The sequence below is a fragment of the Tursiops truncatus genome, chromosome 10 (genome assembly GCF_011762595.2).
Source record: "Tursiops truncatus isolate mTurTru1 chromosome 10, mTurTru1.mat.Y, whole genome shotgun sequence".
In the NCBI taxonomy this organism is placed as follows: Eukaryota; Metazoa; Chordata; class Mammalia; order Artiodactyla; family Delphinidae; genus Tursiops; species Tursiops truncatus.
In genome coordinates, this window is record NC_047043.1 from 54,376,435 (window position 1) to 54,398,627 (window position 22,193).

The window sequence follows — 22,193 nt, forward strand, 5'->3', positions numbered from 1 at the left end:
GTGCCTTGTTTGGAGAAGTCCCTTTCTTGTTTTTTTTTTTTTTTTGTCCTTTTTAAAATAAATTTATTTATTTTATTTTTGGCTGCGTTGGGTCTTTGCTGCTGCGTTCGGGCTTTCTCTAGTTGCAGCAAGCGGGGGCTACTCTTCGTTGTGGTGCGTGGGCTTCTCCTTGCGGTGGCTTCTCTTGTTGCAGAGCACGGGCTCTAGGTGCGCGGGCTTCAGTAGTTGTGGCTCACGGGCTCAGTAGTTGTGGTGCGTGGGCCTAGTTGCTCTGCGGCATGTGGGATCGTCCCGGACCAGGGCTTGAAGCCGTGTCCCCTGCATTGGCAGGCGGATTCTTAACCACTGCGCCACTAGGGAAGCCCCCCCACCCCTATTCTTTGATTAAACCTGTTTTCTGATCTGTAAAATTGGGATCATAATTATACTTCCCTCACTGGCATTGTCAGGGACATTTGATGAGAAAATGTCCGAGAAGGGCTTAGCATAGGGCCTGGCACATAGTAAGTGCTCCGTGAATGTTACCTGTTATCACACAGCTGCCTGGGACTACTCTCATTCGAACTGAGCAGTGCAAAAAGGCCAATCTGTGACACCCATGGAGGAGAAATTGCGCCCACCCCCAGCCACCAACTGGGGGGGGGGGACCTCCTTATGGCCTTCCTCTTTGGAGGTCAAGTGATTGAGACTCCACTTCAGAGCCAGGAGTTGAGATGCATCCATCTTGGCCCTTCAGCGATATTTCTTGAGCATCTTCCAGGGACCTGGTGGTTTTAGGTACTTGGAACATCTGCCTTTCAGGGTCCAAACCATCTGCACTCTATCCAAGACTAACATGTGCTGGAAAGCTCTTAGCTCTTCCTTGAGAATGAATTTCTTTAGTCTGAGTTTACATTCTTCTTCCTATTTATTTATTTATTTATTGGAGTTAAAATACTCCTCTTGTGAAATTGTGGGGACAGCAGATGGTACACCTTTATTTATTTCTTTATAAAGATGGTACACTTAAAAAAAATGTTCTGATTTGGCAAATTAAGGAGTTGGCAACCTTATTTAGATTCCCTTCGATTTCTTTTCTGTGTGTGCAAATGTTACTGTTTGTCAGTTCCAAAAGTCTACCACTGATCTACAGGATTATTCTTTGCTTTTAGCATTTCTGAATCTCTGGGGCTATCATTTCACAGGTGATACGTGGCCCTGTTTGCTGACTGTTGAATTTTCAACAGGTGCTTATAAATTTGGGTAAACGTCTTTCTCCTTTGTTTTCCCCAAATTGCCAACAGCTTTGGCAGTTTTATTTTGGTTGGAGTCATCTGGTTGTTTCTGGTTTGTACTTTGTGTGGTTGGCTTTTATTAAATTTGTGTCCTTCTCTGAGGGAACAATTGACATTTCTTGGCTTTCCCCGGAGATGGCCAGAAGGCCAAACCCCCAGTGAAATCGGCTAGTTTAAATGAAACCCCCCCAAACCTTTCTTCCTCTCCCATTTCTCCCGCTTAATCTGTTTTTGATAGGTAAAGAAAGCCAGAGAATCATTTATTCAGGCAACAACGCTGAGTCCTCGGTTGCAGAAATAATAAAACTTAGTAAAACTTAGTTTCTGCCTTAAGGGTTCAGGCTACTGGGGAAAGGCAGAAAAACAGTGTCTAGCATGGAGCTTTTGAGACCTAGCACAAGGCCTGCAATATCGAGGTTATGGGGGAAATACATGTTGAAAGAATGATTAGATCCTAACTCAGAGCGTTAAGTGGTTATAAAAGCTACACACAGGGCCTGACAGAGGCGTTCGGAGCAGCAGTGGTGACTTCAGCTGGGGTGAGCGTGGCAGCTGACAGGTTTGCAGGGATGTAGAGTGTAGGGGAGAAGGGCCACAGAATCTGGAAGTCCTTTGGAACTTTCATGGAACTTGTGCTTGAGAGGAGGTGGGGGTGGAGGAGGCCTCATTTATGATCCTGGAGGCTTTTTTAACCTGGGCACAGCACATGATCTGATGGATCCGGGGACTGTCTTGCTGATGGAGATGAAGAGGCTGAGCGGGAGCTGGGTGAGTGTGGAGCAGGGAGCGCTAATTGCAAGGCCGGTATGGTAGCAATCCAGGCTGATGGGGGCGATATCTCTGGAGGGTGTGTGTGAACCCAGCTTGGGGACACCTGTTCCGGGGCCTGCATGCCTCTTTAGGGGAGACAAAGCTGGGGTGAGGTGGGGAGAGTGACTTGCTGTAGGGCACTGTGGGTGTTCATGCTTGGATGCACAAATTGATTTTGGCCCAAGTCTTTGTTACGCAAACTAGGAGTGGCACACAGGATTCATCTGGGGCATGAAAGTGTGGCCACCTAGAATGAATGTTGCCAAAAGGATTCTGAGGCCTCCTCAGGCCCTGCGGGCATGAGTAATGTGACCAGAGGCATCGAGTGGGAGGGGCAGGACCCTGGATATGGACGCTTGCCTAATGGCGAAGTCGTAGAGAAGGGTGAAATAGGCAAGCCATTCTCACTTCCTTCCTTTCTAGTGAATGAAAGAAAAAACTCCAATGACTTAGGCCAAAGGTGGAAAGTTCTGGAAGGCTGCTGCTGTCTTTGGCAACCAGGGAAGGTGCAGGGCAGCTGCTGGGCCTCAGAGGCAGGGGAATGTGGACTTGTGGGGCCCCAGAAAGCCCTCCTTCTGCCTCTCCTCTCTCCAGGTGTAGGAACTGTCATCTCTCTCCCAGAGTGGTTTCTTCTCTGGGCTGGGGGTAAGGCCACACACACTCCTCTGGAGCCTCCTACCCGAGCGGCCACCACCAGAGGAACTTTTCCCAAAGTTCCAGTCCAAACCCTCCCAGGAAGGGAGACTCTCTGGCCTGGAGGTCTGGCACCCAGAGCCCAGTCGAGGCCCTGGGCTTGCCTCCACACACTTGGGCCCATCCTTTCAAAGGAGCAATCCCAGTAGAGAAAGATTTGGGGCCATTTTCAGATGTTAACACCGCTGATCCCTCCCACCCTTCATTCAAGGCCTTGAATCACAGCTTTTCCTCAGCTGCTTAACTGGTAATTTCAGGGAACCCCTGTGAAAACCGGCAAATCCTAGGGCTGTGGTTTTGCCCCCCCTCCCCTCAGGGCTATGTATATATGTTTGTGTGTGTGTGTGTGTGTATATATATATATATTTTTTTAATTGGAGTATAGTTGATGTACAATGTTGTGTTAGTTTCTGCTGTACAGCAAAGTGAATCAGTTATATATATATCCACTCCTTTTTAGATTCTTTTCCCATATAGGTTATTACAGAGTGTTGGGTCGAGTTCCCTGTGCTATCCAGTAAGTCCTTATTATCAATACTTATCTATTTTAAGCCAGGACATGGAAGCAACCTAAGTGTCCGTTGACAGATGAATGGATAAAGAAGATGTGGCACATATATACAATGGAATATTACTCAGCCATAAAAAGAAATGAAATTGAGTTATTTGTAGTGAGGTGGATGGACCTAGAGACTGTCATACAGAGTGAAGTAAGTCAGAAAGAGAAAAACAAATAGCGTGTGCTAACACATATATATGGAATCTAAAACAAAAAGAAAAAATGGTTCTGAAGAACTAGGGGCAGGACAGGAATAAAGACGCAGACGTAGAGAATGGAGTTGAGGACACATGGAGGGGGAAGGGTAAGCTGAGACGAAGTGAGAGAGTGGCATGGACATATATACACTACCAAATGTAAAATAGATAGCTAGTGGGAAGCAGCCACATAGCACAGGGAGATCAGCTTGGTGCTTTGTGTCCACTTAGAGGGGTAGGATAAGGGAGGGTGGGAGGGAGATGCAAGAGGAGAGAGATATGGGGATATATGTATACGTATAGCTGATTCACTTTGTAATACAGCAGAAACTAACACACCATTTTAAAGCAATTATACTCCGATAAAGATGTTAAAAAATAGTTATCTATTTTATATACAGTAGTGTGTATATGCCAATCTCAATCTTCCAATTTATCCCTTCCCCCCGGTAACCACAAGATTGTTTTCTACATCTGTAGCTCTATTTCTGTTTTGCAAATAAGTTCATTTGTACTGTTTTCTTAGATTCCACATATAAGCGCTATCATATGATATTTGTCCTTCTCTGTCTGACTTACTTCGCTCTGTATGACCCCAGGGCTATGTTTTTAACAAAATATTTTCTCTTTGCTGGGTAAACAAAGCAAAGGTTCTGTAAATGTTGCAGGGATCACCACAGCCCGTACTGCTAACCTGAACCTTCCTGAACTGGGGGCAAGACCAGGTTCTGGTCCTGGCTTTCCTGCCCACTCACAGGCGGTGTGGCCCAGGGTGCTGGGTGGGGGCAGGAGTCAGCCCAGGTCTCACCCCTGGTGCTCACCACAGTGTGACTGTGGTCAGGCCCCCGAATCTCTGAGCCTGGGGTTCCTTGCTCGGGAAAGTTTAGTCCAGCCATCTCACTTTCTGAAATCCTTTCTCTTTATATAATTCTGGGAATATATTCAGAGAGGTGTTGTATTATGTTCCTAGGTCTGCAGGAAGTAATTGTGCAACCACAAACTGGGTGACTTGACAGAAAGGTATACTTTCCTAGTTCAGGAGCATCTTCCCCATTTTTTTCAGATCTGCTCCTCAAAGATCACCACTCTTATTCATTTCTTTTTTTTTTTTTTTTTTTTTTTTTTTTTTGCGGTACGCGGGCCTCTCACTGTTGTGGCCTCTCCCGTTGCGGAGCACAGGCTACGGACGCGCAGGCTCAGCGGCCATGGCTCACGGGCCCAGCCGCTCCGCGGCATGTGGGATCCTCCCGGACCGGGGCACGAACCCGTGTCCCCTGCATCGGCAGGCGGACTCTCAACCGCTGTGCCACCAGGGAAGCCCAGCCTTATATTTTTAACAACTATAGTGTTCTCTACTGAGCTGTCCATTCTTTATGTAAACGTCTCCACTTGTTGGACTTTTGGATTTGTATCCTTTTTGCTTTGACAAAGAATGAGGCAATTAACATCCTCATGTATTTGAACGAAGTAGGTCTGTAGCATAAATTCCGAGCGGCTGTGTGAGAAGTTTGTGCATTTCTGAAGACAGATGCTGCACCACTTAATCTTGCCATTTTAGCTGTATGTGAGAGTGATTCTCCACCCATAATCTTGCTACTTAGGATGTTATTAAACTATTTTCAGGGCTTTTTGATGTACAGAAGTTTTAAATTTTTAATGAATTCATGGCTATCACTGTATGGTTTCTGTTTTTGGTATCATTAGAATGGCCTTCTCAGATGTGAAGATTACATACATTTTTTTCATTGCATTAAAACCTTTTCGAATTTATGTAATTCAAGAATCAAAAAATACAAAAAGGTTACAATGAAAAGGCGGGATTAGGTCTCTCCGCTCCCTCCTCCATCCCATACCCCAATAAAGGTAAATAATTTTATTTCTGGTGCATCCTTCCAGAATTTCTTTATGCATATATAAGCAATTGCAAATATATATTCTTATTCAGCCCTCCCCTCTGTCTTTTAAAAATTTTGCACAAAATGGAACGTAATATACACAGTTCTAAATTTGCTTTGTGCAAATATATTTTGCAGATTATCCCAGATCAGTAAATACAAAGCATCTTCTTTGTTTTTTTTTCTTTCTTTCTTTTTAAAAACTTGTGTAATACTTCACTATGGGGGGGGGCTACGCTATAATTTATTAAACCAGTCCTCTGTTGATGGGCATTCAAGCTGGTCCCAGTCTTTTATTATTGTAAACAATTTGACAGTGAATAACGTTGTACATCTACCATTTCCTGTGTGTGCAATCGGTCTGTAACATTGATTCCCAGAAGTGGAACTGCTGGGTCGAAGGTCCTATGTATGTGGCACTTGATTAGATCTGACCAAGTTTCCTCCTGGAGCAGTTGAAGATAATCTAAAATTTGTAGCTATGGTTTCTTTCTCTCAATGCTTTTTTAAAAAGCATGGGTATAAAAAAAATGAGATATTTGCAGCTAATAAAAGGCACAGATTTTAAGGGTACTGTTCAATGAGCTTTAACCAATGTATATACCTGTGTGACCACCATCCCAATCACAGTAGAGAACATTTCCATCCCCCAGAAAGTGCACTCACACCCCCTTTCCAGTCAGTCATCCTCCCTCCTTCCCTAGGCAACCACTCTTCTGCTTTCTTAGATATGCCAGTTCTAGAGCATCAGCCAAATGGAATCACACAGTATATAGTCTTCTGAGTCTGGCTTCTCTTGCTTAACATAATGTTTTTGAGGTTCTTTACGTTGCTGTGTGTGCCAGCAGTTTCTTTTTATTGCCGTGGTGTCTTTTATTTTTTAACCTTTTTTTTAAACACTTTAAAAATTTTTATTTATTTTATTCATTTATATTTGGCTGCGTTGGGTCTTCGTTACCGCGTGAGGGCTTTCTCTAGTTGTGGTGAGTGGGGGCTACTCTTGGTTGCGGTGCGTGGGCTTCTCATTGCGGTGGCTTCTCTTGTTGTGGAGCACAGGCTGTAGGCACGCGGGCTTCAGTAGTTGTGGCACACGGGCTCAGTAGTTGTGGCTCATGGGCTCTAGAGCGCAGGCTCAGTAGTTGTGGCGCACGGGCTTAGTTGCTCCACAGCATGTGGATCTTCCCGGACCAGGGCTCGAACCCATGTCCCCTGCATTGGCAGGCGGATTCTTAACCACTGCACCACTAGGGAAGCCCCTGCCATGGTGTCTTTTTAACACTAGCAATTTTTTCATTGACTTAAACAAATTTTGGTATATGATGTGTTAGTTTTCTACAGCTGCCATATTAAATGTACAAGAACAGCGGCTGAAAATCATGCAGATTAATTACCTCACAGTCTGTAGGTGAGACATCCGGGTTTGCGCAGCAGGTTTTACAAAGCTGAAATCAAGGTATTGGCTGGCCGGGCTCTTACAGGGAGGGTCTGTCAAGAATCCTCTTCTTCTTCTTTTTTTTTTTTAATATTTATTTATTTAGTTATTTGGTTGCACCGGGTCTTAGTTGTGGCAGGTGGGCTCCTTAGTTGCAGCATGTGGGCTCCTTAGTGTCAGCACATGGGCTCCTTAGTTGCAGCTTGCTGGCTCCTTAGTTGTGGCAGGCAGGCTCCTTAGTTGTGGCTCACCGGCTCCTTAGTTGTAGCACATGGGCTCCTTAGTTGCCGCAGGCGGGCTCCTTAGTTAAGGCTCCAGGGCTCCTTAGTTGTGGCATACATGTGGGATTTAGTTCCCTGACCAGGGATCAAACCCGGGCCCTTGCATTGGGAGTGCAGAGTCTTATCCACTGTACCACCAGGGAAGTCCCCAAGAATCCTCTTCTAAGCTCAGTCGTGTTGTAGGCAGCATCCAGTTCCTTGCAGCTGTAGGACCAAGGTTCCTGTTTCCTGTCACCCAGGAGCCTCTCTCTGTTTCCAAGGCCACCTGCATTCCTCCCCACGATGCCTCCCTCCATCTTCGAGGCACAAAGTGATGGGGCTAGTCTTTCTTGGGTTTCACATCTGCTGCTGCATCTCTCTTGCCTTCCTCTTCCCCAGCATCTTTCTGACTCCAGCCAGAGAAGGTTTCCTGCTTTAGAGGATTCATGTAATTAGATTGGGCTCACCCAATCCAGGATAATAGCCTTGTTTTACAGTCTGTAATCTTGATTACATCTACAGAGGCCCTTTTGCCACACAATGCATTGACAGGTTCTGGAGATTGGGGCATGGGCATCCTTGGGGGAGGGTGTGTGTGTGTGTGTGTGTGTGTGTCTATTATTCGGCCTATCAAATAGTATGAATTAGAAATTTGACTTCTTTTCCAGATATTTCACCAGTTGTGTCAATGGATTCATTCTTTCCCTATTTTAAAAGCTACCTTTTTCACACATGGAATTCTTTTATAGTGTATGTTTATTTCTGGACGTTCTGTTTTGTTCCACCGATCTGCTTGCTTTCACGTTAGTATCAAACTTTAAAAATTAGTTAAGTTTTATGAATACATTTTAAAATGTTAGAGAAGGTTTTTCTCTTGATACTTTTCTTTTTGTTAAGAATATCTTGGCTATTCTGTCTTGTGTATTCTGAGATGAATTTGAGAATTCTTGCATTAATTTCTTTTAATATCCTGTTTTTTAATTGGAATTTTGTTGAAAATACATTAATTTAGAGAGGATTTGATATTTTATAATAGTGAATTTCTCCAGACAGAATAATGTTGAGTATTAAAAGTTAAAATTCAAGACTGTTTATTGTTGTGTTTTTTTTGGCAATACGCAGGCCTCTCACTGTTGTGGCCTCTCCCATTGCGAAGCACAGGCTCCGGACGCGCAGGCTCAGTGGCCATGGCTTACGGACCCAGCCGCTCCGCAGCATGTGGGATCTTCCTGGACCAGGGCACAAACCCGTGTCCCCTGTATCGGCAGGCGGACTCTCAACCACTGCGCCACCAGGGAAACCCAAGACTGTTTTTTTGAGTAAAGTTTTATTTGTTTTTTTCCATATCAGTTTTGCAATTTTAAGAGTGCTAGTGGCTATTTTATAAGGAGATTTTTTTTAAGTTTCTTTGAGAATTTTATGTGTAATATATACTTACATTTTTTTAGTTAAAAGTTTTCTTATTACTCTTTTTTCTTTGAAAATCTGTGTCTGTTCCCTCAGGTTGGACAGATAACAAGGTTTTTGTTTCTGCTTATTTGGGGTTTTTTTTGTTGTTGTTCTGTGTTAATTTAAGCCTGTAAACATCAAATTGTAAAGCAGTGTAAATATAACTGACTTCCCAGGAGTCCTGCTTCTGCTTTTCTGCACATAGTGACATGTTCCATTTGTAATCGAGAATTTAACAAAAAACATGCTTTGAAGTACTGGTTAGTTGCAGGACAGGAATGAGTCAGTCTGAGGTGAATCGAGTCAATATGAATATCAGGGGAAACAGGACTTTCAGTTGGCTGTATTGACAGGTCTGAACAGTAGAGATCAGGCTTGAATAGTGGACTAAAACTATTCTGTCCCCCTCAGACAGAAACCAAGCTGCTTCATGAAATCATGTCAGAACCTTTTCTTCTTTATGTTTGCTTCGCAAGGTCAATAACAGCTTAATTGACTTGTACCTTGCTTTTGCACATCTTTGCTCTGTTTAAGGGAATAAGTAGGATGGAAACTCAAGGTTGTGTATTTATGGGGAAGCTATGGAACAGTGAACTAGTTTCTAGTTGTACTACTGCAGCCACTAAACGGAGGATATATGGCAACCTGTGACCCCACGTTCTATGCCGAAATGTGGTGCAGAAGTAATTCCATGAGAACTTAGCTCCTGATAGCAGATATTATTCATCCCAATGTGTTAGATGTTGTGTGGGATAGAAAGACAGCACGGTGCTCAGAGATGGGAATAAGATAGTGCAAGGAGCGTGGAAATTGCACCCCTTCCCCCAAGAGAAAAAGAAAGAAAAACAAAGAAAACAAATTGGAGTCCCCAGAATGAGTTCTGACTTTCGATATTTATCCCGGACTGTCTGTACCCACCTTCCTGTGGGGAGCAGGAGGGAGTCGGTTTTAAGAATTGCTGTCTCTGGCCTCAGTCTGGAATTGTCTCTACACCCAGCTTTCCAGAGTTGATCTTGGATCATCCACTAATTTGGGGGTGTTTTGAAAGGATTTTAATAAAAAAAGAAACACCACCACCAGAAACCAAAAAAAGTAAACACATTTGCTGTTAGGATGTCAAGTCGTACCCAGATAAGAGATAGGGGAAAAGCGTCTCTCTGCCCCTTTCAGCTGTCCCGAGCCCACCCCAGTTTTCAGTTTTGCTCCCACAAGTCAGTTATAGAAAACTTCATGTGTATATACACAATGGAACTATAATGGAAAAGAATTGAAAAAAAAAGTATAGATATATACATATGTATGTGTAACCCAATCACTTTACTATACACCTGAAACTAATACAACATTGTAAATCAACTATCCTTCGATAACCCACACACACACACACACACACACACACACACACACACACACACACACACACCCGCCACACACACACACAAAACTATAACAATCTGCATCTGCTCTGTTTCAAACTTGCTTGTTTCAGAACCTCCCCCGTGCGTTTGCATTTTTCTTGCATCTACTTCCTCCATCGTTGCCAGGCAGCCCTGGCCACCTCCCAACAACTGGACCTTGAATCCTCCTAGGGACGTAGTGAAACTGAGCAAAAGACAACTCTACCCTGTGAAACTGCCTTTACGTTCTAATCTTTCAGCTTTAGCCCCGCTGACAAAACTGAAAGTGCAGGGGTGTGATCGCTCCGTGCCAGCAAGTGTCACACTCTGAGGGGTGTGACTGCCTGCTGACCGTTTAGCCTCTGCCTTGGCTCTTCAGGGTGGAGTCGAGCTCCCAAAGTCAGCCCACCTACCTTTGGATTCCAGCACTACCACTGTCCCTGGGACTATGGCAAGGCGCTTACCTCTCCTTGCCTCAGTTTCCCCATATTGTGTCAAATGGGGACACAGTCAAGCCTACCTCCTGGGGCTTCTTGTAAGAATGAAATGACGTGATGCTGTAAAGCATGTAGCAGATGCTAACTACGTATTCGTTCTCAAGGGTATTGGCATTATGGTAAATTATTACCACTTGTATTTAACGGTTTCATCCTATAAATAGACTGCTCACTTGTTAAAAAGAAGACTCAATAGCTGAGCCCTAAGTATTCAAAGGCAGAGATATAAAGCATTCTCCCCTGCAATGAGGATGTAACTAAATAAATCCTACTGAGAAACAAAAAACCTTCCCTGTGGTTGGCAGTCTCCCTTTCCCCTGTCACGTGATTGCACCAAGAAAAAATAGAGATGTAAGTGGATGAATACATTTGATGTCTACTCACATAACGTTAAGAGCTCACTCTTGGTTTCTAGAGGAGTATGAAAAAAATTTCTCACGTGAATAATTTTTATTGTATTTGTAAATACAGTGGAAAGGTTTTGTGTTTGAATTCTTCAATTAAGCCCTTAAAGAGTCTCATTTTAATAACATTTATGGTCTGATTATGACGGTGGAACATTCTTGGGCAACTGGAAATTCAAAAAGCACGAGGAGGAAGATTAAAACCCTACCTAATCCCTATGGTGTGGCTGTTAACATTCTGGCGTGTTTTCAATACATTAGATGTGTTTAAAATTTAATTTGGGATTATACGCCTTTTTATGTAGCCCATATCTTTCATTTACTAACATAGCCTATCATTAAGTGTTCTTTTACAACATGACTTTAAAAATAACTGTGTGGGGCTTCCCTGGTGGCGCAGTGCTTGAGAGTCCGCCTGCCGATGCAGGGGACACGGGTTCGTGCCCCGGTCCGGGAAGATCCCACATGCCGCAGAGCGGCTGGGTCCGTGAGCCATGGCCGCTGAGCCTGCATACCCAGAGCCTGTGCTCCGCAACGGGAGAGGCCACAACAGTGAGAGGCCCGGGTACCACAAAAAAAAAAAAAAAAGGATATGACTGCTCCCGCCACTTGGGGTCATTCTTTTAAGTATTTCCCAGTGATACCTTGCCATTTTAATTCTTCATTTCTTTGCTTACTAGTGACGGTGGACCTGGGTATCCACTCTCCATGTATTTAGCAATTGCTTGTATTCGTTTGTGAATTTTCTGTTTAGGGCCTTACGCGTTTTGGTCAGGGTTGTTGGTCCTTTCTTGCAGTGAAAAGGTATTTATCAAAGAGGGGTATCGGGAATTCCCTGGCTGTCCAGTGGTTAAGACTCAGCGCTTTCACTGCCGTGGGCCTGGGTTCAATCCCTGGTCGGGGAACTAAGATCCCGCAAACTGAGTGGTGTGGCCAAAAAAAAGGGGTGGGGTATTAACCCTTTGTCAGTTGTTACAGCCATTTCCTTTTTCTAGCTGTCCAAAACTGGCCAGTTTAAGATTATTCATTGGACACACTGGCCTGCAATATTTGAAAGAGAAACATGTTTTTATTCTCTATTCAATCAATTCTTTAAATTTTTTTCATGTTCTACTCTGTCATCTCTGTATAAATGTGAGCCATAAAATTGAGAGATTATCTAATGCAAAGTCTAGGTGGAATTTCGTATTCTGACTTGTTTAGCAATCACATGCCTCATTCTGGTACAGCTCTGCCTGAGGAACGCAGGAATGCAGTTCAAAAGCCCAATAAGCTCATATGGGTTTAAAATAAGCCACCACTTCTATCTGCTTGAGTCTGCTTCCCCAGCCCCAAAACCCCTGGACAAGATTTGAAATAAGAACAATAAGAATTATTCGCTATCCAAGAATTGTGCTGGTGGAGAAGGCCTTTGGTAATCGTATGACCCCACAGGTACAGGGCCTATGCAGCCACCTGAAGTATCCTCATTTTTAAGACCCTCCCCACTGCCTTGCCTTTGCTGCTGCCATCTTGGGAGGAGAAAATTCTAAGGGGCATCTCTTCTGACCCCTACCTTTTCTTTGGCCACAGCGTGCAGCATGCAGGATCTTAGTTCCCCCAACAGGGATCGAACCTATGCCCCCTGCAACGGAAGCACATAGTCTTAACCACTGGACTGTAGGAATGAAATGACGTGATGGAGGTCCCTGACCCCCACCTGTTCCCTGCCTCGTTGGCAGCTGCTTCTCAGGGCTCTCCAAGGCCTCTCCTCTCCACTACCTTGGTTCAACAAACACTTGCTGAGGCCCATCAGCTGGGCAGGGCTCCAGGCCCTTCTCTCCAACCACCCAGAGACCACACCAGAGAGAATCAGTAACAGACAGCCTGTCTGAGTCTGGCATTCAAATTTATTACGCCACAAATATTTAAGTACCCGTTCTGTGTTAGGCCATAGCATTACAAAATAAATAAAGCAAGAGTCATGAAAGAGGCAGGTGCTTCCTGGGGGATGCAGACAGGTAAGCAGGCAGTGGCAGTCTCAGAGACAAATACTCCGAGGCTTATTTTACTAGTGTTTTTAGGAAGAGAGGAGGGTGGGAGAGGCAGTGGTGGTGGCCCCGTGTCCTAGCCCCTTGAGGCCTTTAGGACTGTACCTCCCCTCCCCTTTCCCTCCTTCTAAGAGAGTGCAAGGACTGTCAGCTCCTTGTATGAGGAGGTGATGCAGGACAGGGTCAAGGGCAGAAATTTGGAATTGGAGTCAGAATCGGGGAACGCCATTAGCGGATCCTTAGGCAAGTGACTTGAACCCCTTTGAGCCTCAGTTTCCTCATCTGAACAGTGAGGACAGAGCCTCCTTCTGGGCTGCTGTGATGGGTAAATCAGAGAGTAATACTAGTGGCGGTTATGGGAAGAGCTGCCACTACCTACCAGCTTTATGTCGGCTTGTGCATGGAAGCAGCCTCTTTGCTCAGAGCCTAGCTGGTCATTAACACAGAATAAATGGAATCATTCTGGCTGCTGCTCCTGAGGTCAGAAGAGAACTGAGGAAGAAACCGTCTCATCAGAGCAGACATCCAGTCTGGTTCCCGGATGGTGAGGGGTGTAGTCAGGGTGTAACCTAGGCCGGTGGGAGGGGCCAGGATGAACCACCAGCCTCTCCAGACTCAGCGATGCAGATATAGAGGGGAAGGAGACCTGTTCAGGCGGGCAGCCAGCCTTTCCTCCGTCTCCTCACAGGATGGACCCCACAGCTTACGCTGAGCAGTTGAAAGAATTTGGCAACCAGGTTTTTAAGAATGGAAACTTCTCTTCGGCCATCAGAAAGTACGATGAAGCCATCCAGATTCTCCGGCACTTATACCAGTGGGGGTAAGTGTTTGGATTTTCTCCCTGCCTTTTGTTTGTAATTTTTTTAAGTAAAGGGGGACTCACTCTCTTGCTTTTGTTTTCTTCTCATTTGTTGCCACACCACCTAGTTTCTGTTTCCTTTCTCCTCCCACTTTCTGTTTCTCTTCTCTGCAGTGTTAGCTCAGAGACTAGAGGAATTCAGGAAACGGAAAGTGAAACATAGGGGACTGTTGATAAACATTACAAACTTCCCCTTCTTTCTGGTTCCTGGGATGACTGAAGCCCCCAAGCCCCTCACTTGTCGTTCATTTCATCTTGTTTATCCATTCCATCAACCCCCTGGCCACAGGGCACACCACCAGGAACTAAGCCTCACCTCTTCCCCTGCCCCTTCAACTTCTAGCAGACCTGTTCCCAAACATTTCAGGATCACGACTGCTTACAGGCAGGACCCCAGAGAGCTTTTGTTGATGTAGTTTGTAACTATCAATAAAGCCTGTATTAGAACTCAAAACTGAGAAACATTTAAAATATGTATTTATTCATCTTTTTTAAAATAGCAGTAATAAACCCATGACATTAACATAAGCAGCGTTTTTATGAGAAATAACTATTTTTCAAAATGAAAAATTTGGTGAGAAGAGTTTTACATTTTCGCAAGTCTCTTTAATGTCTGTCTCAATGGAAGATGTCTGTCTTCTCACATCTGCTTCTGCATTTAGTCTGTTGTGATACCACACGCCAAGTAGCCTCTGGAAAATTCCCCGTCCACGTGAGAGAATGAATGTGAAAAAGGCACACACTGTCTTGGTATTATTGTATTAGTTTCCTGTTGCTGCTTTAACAAATGACCACCAATTTAGTTGCTTAAAACAATACCCGTTTATTATCTTACACTTCTGGAGATCAGAGGTCTGAAAGGAGTCTTACAAGGCTAAAATTAAGGTGTCACCAGGGCTGGTTCCTTGTGGAGGAGACTCCATTTCCTTGCCTCTTTTACCCTCGAATGGCTGCCTGTATCCTTGGCTTGTGGTCCCTTCCTGCATCCTCAAAGCTCATCATTCCGGTCTCTACTTCTGTTGTCACATCACCTTCTCCTCTGCTGTGGCCGGCTCTCTCAGTCTCCCTCTTATAAGGACCTTTGTGACTGTATCATAATCCAGGATAATCTCCTCCTCTCAAGATCCTTAAATTAATCCCATCTCCAGAGTTCCTTTTGCCATAAAAGAAAACATTATTTGACATATATACACTAATATGTATTAAATGGATAATTAATAAGAACCTGCTGTATAAAAAAATAAAATTCAAAACAAAAAAAAACGTCATTTGGAAACCATTATTCAGCCAACTACAATTGTGAAGATATTTTGTCCTTGGGAACTACTTGAAATAGTAGTTCCCAAGGGAACTACTGTTGTTCCCTCTGGGGGAACTACCCCCCAGAGTTTCCCAGATCATACTCTGGGGACAGCTGTAGTAGAGGAAGCAGAAGTTGGCATTTGTAGGGTGTATGCAGCCTAAACGTGTACCGAGAAGGGGCACTGACTTGAATTCCCAACACATGGCTCCCACCTCCTCCCTCCTTGGTGTCTACACTCCAGCTGGACTTGAATTGACCGCAATTGGCCTGAGCCTGTGTAGTTCTGTCATTCTGCCCCCTCAGGTCAGACTGGGCCTAGAGCTCCTCATTCGGGGGAAAACATTGACCTTTCTTGAAAAGTTAATGTTGTGTCATGGTTGTGGCCATAGACTGACCACACTGTGAGTACTCAGATCTCAGCACCACCACTTACTAGCTGTGTGACCACTAATGGGACACCTGCCTGCACCCTCACATGTCGCCTGTCATGGGACCTTCCTGACACAGTTCCCCGTGCCCATCACTGCCTTCCTGCTGCTGCCAGCTGACATAGGGGTTTAGGGAATTGTGGTTAACTGAGCAGGTGCTCTCAGGAGAAGGGGACTGAGGGAGAAGCAGGATGGGGCAGGGATGGTGTCTCCGCTGGAGTCAGCTGCAGCCTGATCCCCTGGGGAGCTCTGGGGCCCCTGAGATGTACTGCAGAGCTGTCCCACTTTAGGAAAGGAGGCTGACCTTTTAATTCCCATGTCAGTCAGTCACCGGTCATAGGCTGTCTGGCCCCAGGAGTTGTCCTAGGGAGTGGGGCTGGATTAGTCAGCTCAGGCTGCAGTAACAAACTACCGCTGACAGGGTGGAATAACAACAGAAATTTATTCCTCACAGTTCTGGAGGCTGGGAAGTCCAAGGTCCAGGTGCCAGCCAATTCAGTCCCTGGTAAGTGCCCCCTTCCTGGTTTGCAGCCAGCCACATTCTCACTACATCCTCACATGGTGGAGAGAGAGAACGGAAACCCTCTGCCATCTCTTATAAGGGCACTAATCCTATCGTGAGGGACCCACTCTCCTGACTTCATCTAAACCTAATCACCTCCCCAAAGGCACCCTCTCCAAATACCATCACTGTGGGGGCTGGGGCCTCAACGTATGAATTTGTTGGGGGAGGGACACAGTCCATAACGGGGGTGTAACTTTCTGGGGAGAGGGCAGCTCCCATTAGGCTGAGGATAAATCTCTGGAGAACGGGGCATCAGGAGACCCTGATGCAGGGTCTCCTGCAGCCAACACTCATTCCTGCTGGGGTCGGCTGCGCTGGCCAGGTGTCTGGGCAGGACACGTGGCGACTACTACACTGTGGCCACGGCTCCATTGTCAGTTACCCTCTGACAGCCCCACTGCTTCTGTGCTTCTGGGTCCTCATCCTTCACTGAGAGGGAATGATGGGCAGTGAGAGGAGCCAGATACACCAAGCACTGCGGGTAGGGACATAGTAGAGGAGATTTTTGCTTTGCTTTATTTTTGTGGGTATCTATATTAACTAACTTTTCTGTTTGTATTATTTTTACAGTTAAAGTATTCAGTAAAAAAAAAGAAGCATAAGCCTTGCTTTTCCACCTTGTGTGTCTTGAATTCAGCAGCACTTGGGCTTCTGTTGACCTGTTATGGTATATTTTGTGTTTTGCTTCTTGCAGCCTGGTTTCAGCACTAACGTTGCAGCTGTGTGACCCCCTAGACCCAGGCAGGAGGGGCCCTGCCCTGCCAGGCTTTACAGGCCTGCTTTGGCCGTTCTCCAGCTGTACCCTCCCCACAGGTGGGAGTCTGGGGCCACGGGCTTTACCCAGCCAGAGCCCTTGCCTCCTCTTTCGTCCACACTGTGGGTACCAGGCCCCTGGAAGTCCTGTCCATGGACCCTGCTCCTAGGGCCTACACAGGCCTCTTACCCGCAGTCCATTCTTTGGAGTGCTGTCCAAGGTCAGGAGTGTGGACAGAGCTTGGGATTGTGTCTTCTGCAGTGCAGGATGAAGGCTTAGATGGAAAGAGAAGAGGGAGTGGGCAGCGGTGCCAGCTTGGCTCACCCTCCCCTGACAGTGCCTGTGTTCTAAATTTGAAGCTTGCCTTTCAGTTATTATAAAGTAGAAGGCTAAAAGATATTTTATTGAACATTTGTAAGCTTGAGTTATGGCCTTCAAATACTTAGACTAGCACTGTCCAATAGGACTTTCTGTGATGATGAAAATGTTCTATAGCAGAGAATTTGGCTATTGAGTACTTAACAGGTGGCTAATACAACTAAGGTACTGAATTTTAAATTTTATTTAATTTTAATTAATTTTAACTTAAATGGCTCCACGTGGCCTGTGGCTACTGTAGCAGACAGAGATTAACCACATGGTGTGAGGGCCTCCTTTTGCACTCTGGCCCTGGGTTCTGCACGCATTTGGGTGGCCCTGCCTATGTAGTAGAACAGTGTTCATCCTGCATCTTTCGCAGGGCCCGTGGGGACAGTGTGGTCATGTGTTCTGATGAGCTCTGCCTCCGTGCATGTGGGGTGGCTCCCACGGTGTCTGTTCTCTGCGAGGGCTCGGTGGGAACTCCCATCCTCTCCATCTTTTCGCAGCATCTTCTCCAATGGTCTCTAAAGGATAAAAAGACCTGTGGAGATCAGTAGGAGGTAGACCCAAGGTGTTGAGAACATTTGTTGCGAAAAGTTGGGAACAGGATTTGGGAGTGAGGAAGGGAGATTGGGACATCGCAAACATCCCAGGCTTTCCAGGCTATGAGGGTCAGATGTCATAGGCATCATTGGGACGCTTCCTGCTGAAACTCTAGCACGATGGCAGCAACCAGCACCAGAATGGTGGCCTTCGAGCTTCTGTATTTGCAGGACGAAAGAACTATTTACTGACCACCAGTTGGTCCTTTCTCACAGGGTTCCCCGCAGGGACTTGGCTGTGCTGCTGTGCAACAAATCCAATGCGTTTTACAGCCTCGGGAAATGGAACGAGGCCTCCGTGGCCGCCAAGGAGTGTCTCCAGTGGGATCCAACCTACGTGAAGGTATGGTGACCACCAGATGCTGCGGCTGCTGCCTCTTCCTCTTAATCTGCCTCCTTCCCTTCCTTCTTTTTAAAATGGAAATGCTAGGAGTGCTTCTCATTCAACTTTCTCTGCACTTAAGACAGATGTGCACAGAGCACGCATGCTGTATCTGGAGAAGAGCAAGAAGGTTGGTGGCCAAGTGTTGAAAGGCATTTGCAGGGGAGAGTGGAGCCGGGCCTTTTGGCAGATGGAGTCCAGTGGAGATCCTGGTGGAGCTCATTTTCTTCTGATGTAGTTGCACCAAAATTCATAGTCTGTTCATGTTCTTTGCAGTTTGCACGTTTCACTGTCTTCTTTGTGGCCATAATAATTCTCCGGGAGAGGGGATTTATGGCAATCTATATTTCTTGGAGTTTTCTGCTTGTAATCAGAGAAGGGAGGCTCCAGGAAGGCTCCTTTCTTTCTTTCTTTCTTTCTTTCTTTCTTTCTTTCTTTCTTTCTTCCTTCCTTCCTTCCTTCCTTCCTTCCTTCCTTCCTTCCTTTTCTTTCTCTCTCTCTCTTTCTCTCTCTCTCTCTCTCTCCCTCCCTCCTTTCCTTTCCTTCCTCCCTTCCTCCCTCCCTCCCTTCCTTCCTTCCTTCCTTCCTTATTTGGTTGTGCTGGGTCTTTAGTTGCAGCAGGCAGGCTCCTTAGTTGAAGCACATGGGCTCCTTAGTTGTGGCAGGTGGGCTCCTTAGTTGTGGCATGCAAACTCTTAGTTTTGGCATGCATGTGGGATCTAGTTACCTAACCAGGGAATGAGCCCCGGCCCCCTGCATTGGGAGTGTGGAGTCTTAAGCACTGGGCCACCAGGGAAGTCCCAGGAAGGCTTCTTTCTGCATCTGTTGAATCTCAGAGGCCTTCAGCTCAAAAGAATCCTTATGCCAAAGTGTCACATTTTGGGGTGATGTATTCTGATCCCCTTCACCTTCCTCCAAAATAAAAGGTGAAACTTAGAACTGAGGAAGGTAAAGAAATGGGAAATTCTGTACCATCTTGCTTGGTTGGTGGGGGGAACACCTTTTTTTCTTTCCTTTTTCTGATTGTTATCTACTGTTTTAGACTTTTAAATGACGGTGAAAACAAATCAGTAAATAATCAGGGATTTGGTATTTAGTGGAATTTCAGGTGCTTGCTTTTTTATGAACCCAGTTGGTGAACACCTTGTGTTATCTTAGACAGAAAATTGTTTTGGTACCTCTTGATACTGATTCATTTTGATGGTTAAAGTGAGGAAAGCAGTATGAATCATTTTGTTCCTTCTCGAGAGTTTGACAGTTTGTATACAGGCAAAACTGACCATTTTCTTGTATTAATCATTGTAATTTTCCTCCCTCTCCAGAAACCAAAAAAATTTTTTGGCCTCTGGTGTATGTTGCCTATAATGTGGGGCTGGGTAAACCTCAGTGCTTGTCATTACCATTGGAAATTGTGTTTACTTTGATTGAAAGGAGCAGGGAACAACTCCTGTGCTGACATGACAATCTCATTCTTCTCCAGAACACTGTATTCGTAGGATTGGTTTCATTCCTCCCTTCTTGGCCAGGCTGCGATTTGAAGCATGAATACATAAACCACACATGTCATTGGAACCAGGCCTGCTCCCTTCTCTCTGGGTCCTATGTTAGATGCTGTACATGTCATGGACTTGAAAGGGATTATTTTCTTGCCAGTTAAAAAATGGCAGGAACAATGTGGAAATCCTGTATCCAGAGCTTGTTAGAAATCTGTATGTACCTAGAAGTCAGACTCCTGCAGTCTGTTTCCTCACAGCCTCAATCTTGCCTTCAGCAGCAGGTCAGAAAAGATGGGTGTGTTAACGGTTTTGCTTTTCTTCGTTGCAGGGATACTACCGAGCTGGTTATTCCTTGCTGCGGTTGCACCAGCCTTATGAAGCTGCTGACATGTTTTTCAAGGGTCTGAGACTCGTGCAAAGCAGCCAGGACCAGACCCAGGTTGCTGATTTCTTGGTGGGAGTCTTCACCACGATGGGCAGTAAGTCAGGACTGGGGGAGGCCCACCCTCTTTCTTTCTTTTAAAGTGCTTGTGATTTCTTTGAAAGCCTCCTGGGGACTCAGGTTTCTGGGGAGATAATTACAGGGTGTTTTTCTTTGTGGCTCATTTATGTAGCTTGAATGAAACTGGTTTTTACACTAGAAAGCACATGGGAAGCTTTGTTGGCTGGGGCCTTTGTGAAAACAACTGGGTCTTTTTGCACAAATCACTTAAAGCTGTCCCAATTTTCCGGTTTTGTTTCAGACTTCTTAAGTTTTCTGTGTTGCTAGCCATAGGGATTTCCCTGCTTATACTACGTGTTTTACGTGATTTTTGCATGTATCTCTCCAGTGTGTCGAGAAAATGTTCCTGTTTGCTATAAAACCAATCTGAAAAGGCTGAGGGAGGGGCTTGTGGAAGCTGACAGTCTACGAGGGACACACCAGGTTGGGCGGGGGGGTGGCGGTTTGCATCACTTATTGGGTTATTAGTCTGAAGACCTGGCGTGTGAGATGGCTTTGTCCGTGGCCTGGAATTGGCAAAAATAGACAATTCTGAAACACAATGTAATATGCTCCCTGCCAGGGACAAAGGAGCTCTTTCCCTGGTTATCACAGCGCAGTCTAAAGTTCTGCCAGTGGTCAGTATGTTGTTTTCAAATACTGTGTTTGGTCAAATTTAAGATTGCACTAATTTAAGATGCGCCACTAATTTATGTTCTGCCGTTGAGACAGCATCAATAGCAGCACATGCCCCGATTCTACAGATGGTAGAATGTGAACAATGACACATGTTAGAATTGCTGGAAAATGCTCTCAGCTTCAGAAATGGGGAAATTACTGCTGACGATAGATTCAACTGATATAGATCCAGCTCTTCCCATTGCAGTTGTGGGAAAGCAACTTTTGTGCTCTGTGGATGGGATCCTACAGATTTTGGGAAGTTCGGCACAGAGAAGCGGAGAGAGCAGTGTCAGGCAGTGGGTGGGAAGGGGTTAGAGGTGGGCTCAGCTGTGTCTCCTGGCAGAGAAATAGGTGTCCAGACAGGTGCTAATGGGTCGCAGCTTTCCTGTCAGCCTTTTGCCGACAGTGACTAAAGCCTGCTTCCCTTTCCTCTGAACCTGATGGCTTGACCCATTCCCTACACTTCCTCATTGTTCTCTGTGTCTTTTAAAAGCCACTGTTCTGTCAGAAGCCAGGCCAGAGTTATGGGAATTCCAGACAACTGTCTCTTGGTGACTGCCCCTCTAAGAAATCTGGATCCTGAGGGGGGCAGTTAACAGGATTTCTTAGGGTAACGCATCCCAGACTTTTCTACCAAAGTATACCTGTTTGGAGGATGAATGTTATGCCCAATTTCTAAATTTTGAAAAATGTATTTATGAAAATTGTGTATCTTTTTTATACAATATATGTTTTGCTATTTACTCATTTTTGGAAATTGATAATCCTAGAAGAGGTGCCATGTTATTCTGGCCCCTGACCTGTCGCCTTGGATGTTCGCATCCACGAGTTTGCAGGGTCATGAGATGCAAAAGGTCACTAGCTTGAAAGGGTGCAAATTGACTCAAAGAGCTGCTCGACCTGGGTTCCCGTCTTGGTTTTGTCATGAACTAGCTGCACGATAAGCCACGAAGCTTCATCTCATTTCTCATAGTTTCTCACTGTTGGATGAAAATGATATTTGTCACCTTTCTTTCTTTCTTTATTTTTTTTTGCGGTACGCGGGCCCCTCACTGTTGTGGCCTCTCTCGTTGCGGAGCACAGGCTCCGGACGCGCAGGCTCAGCGGCCATGGCTCACGGGCCCAGCCGCTCCGCGGCATGTGGGATCTTCCCGGACCGGGGCACGAACCCACGTCCCCTGCATCGTCAGGCGGACTCTCAACCACTGCGCCACCTGGGAAGCCCCTGTCACCTTTCTTAAAGGAAGTGAGTTTTATAACTTCCCTTAAGCACCCATTTCCTCCTCCATATATGGAGGTAATAGGCACTGCCTTATTGGTTTGTTTGAGGGATTAGTATAACACCCATCACTGGGCTTGGCAAATAGAGAAGCTAAGTGAGTGTT

The 22,193-nt window shown here is 45.5% G+C and overlaps 1 protein-coding gene across 3 annotated transcripts in view; it reads left to right on the forward strand.

Annotated features, from left to right (window-relative positions):
• Positions 1-13,501: 13,501 nt before the first annotated feature.
• Positions 13,502-22,193, forward strand: part of TRANK1 (tetratricopeptide repeat and ankyrin repeat containing 1) — a 65,636-nt gene continuing 56,944 nt past the window's right edge. Inside the window, exons 1-4 of one of the 3 annotated variants that reach the window (XM_019946960.3) lie at positions 13,502-13,717; positions 15,942-15,992; positions 17,985-18,111; positions 19,975-20,125. In XM_019946960.3, coding sequence (XP_019802519.2) covers positions 13,587-13,717; positions 15,942-15,992; positions 17,985-18,111; positions 19,975-20,125 — 460 coding nt within the window. In that variant the 5' untranslated portion in view covers positions 13,502-13,586. Of the gene's footprint in view, positions 13,718-15,941; positions 15,993-17,984; positions 18,112-19,974; positions 20,126-20,176; positions 22,055-22,193 lie in introns of those variants that run through there. The other 2 variants (XM_019946961.3, XM_073810992.1) reach the window with 2 other exon arrangements.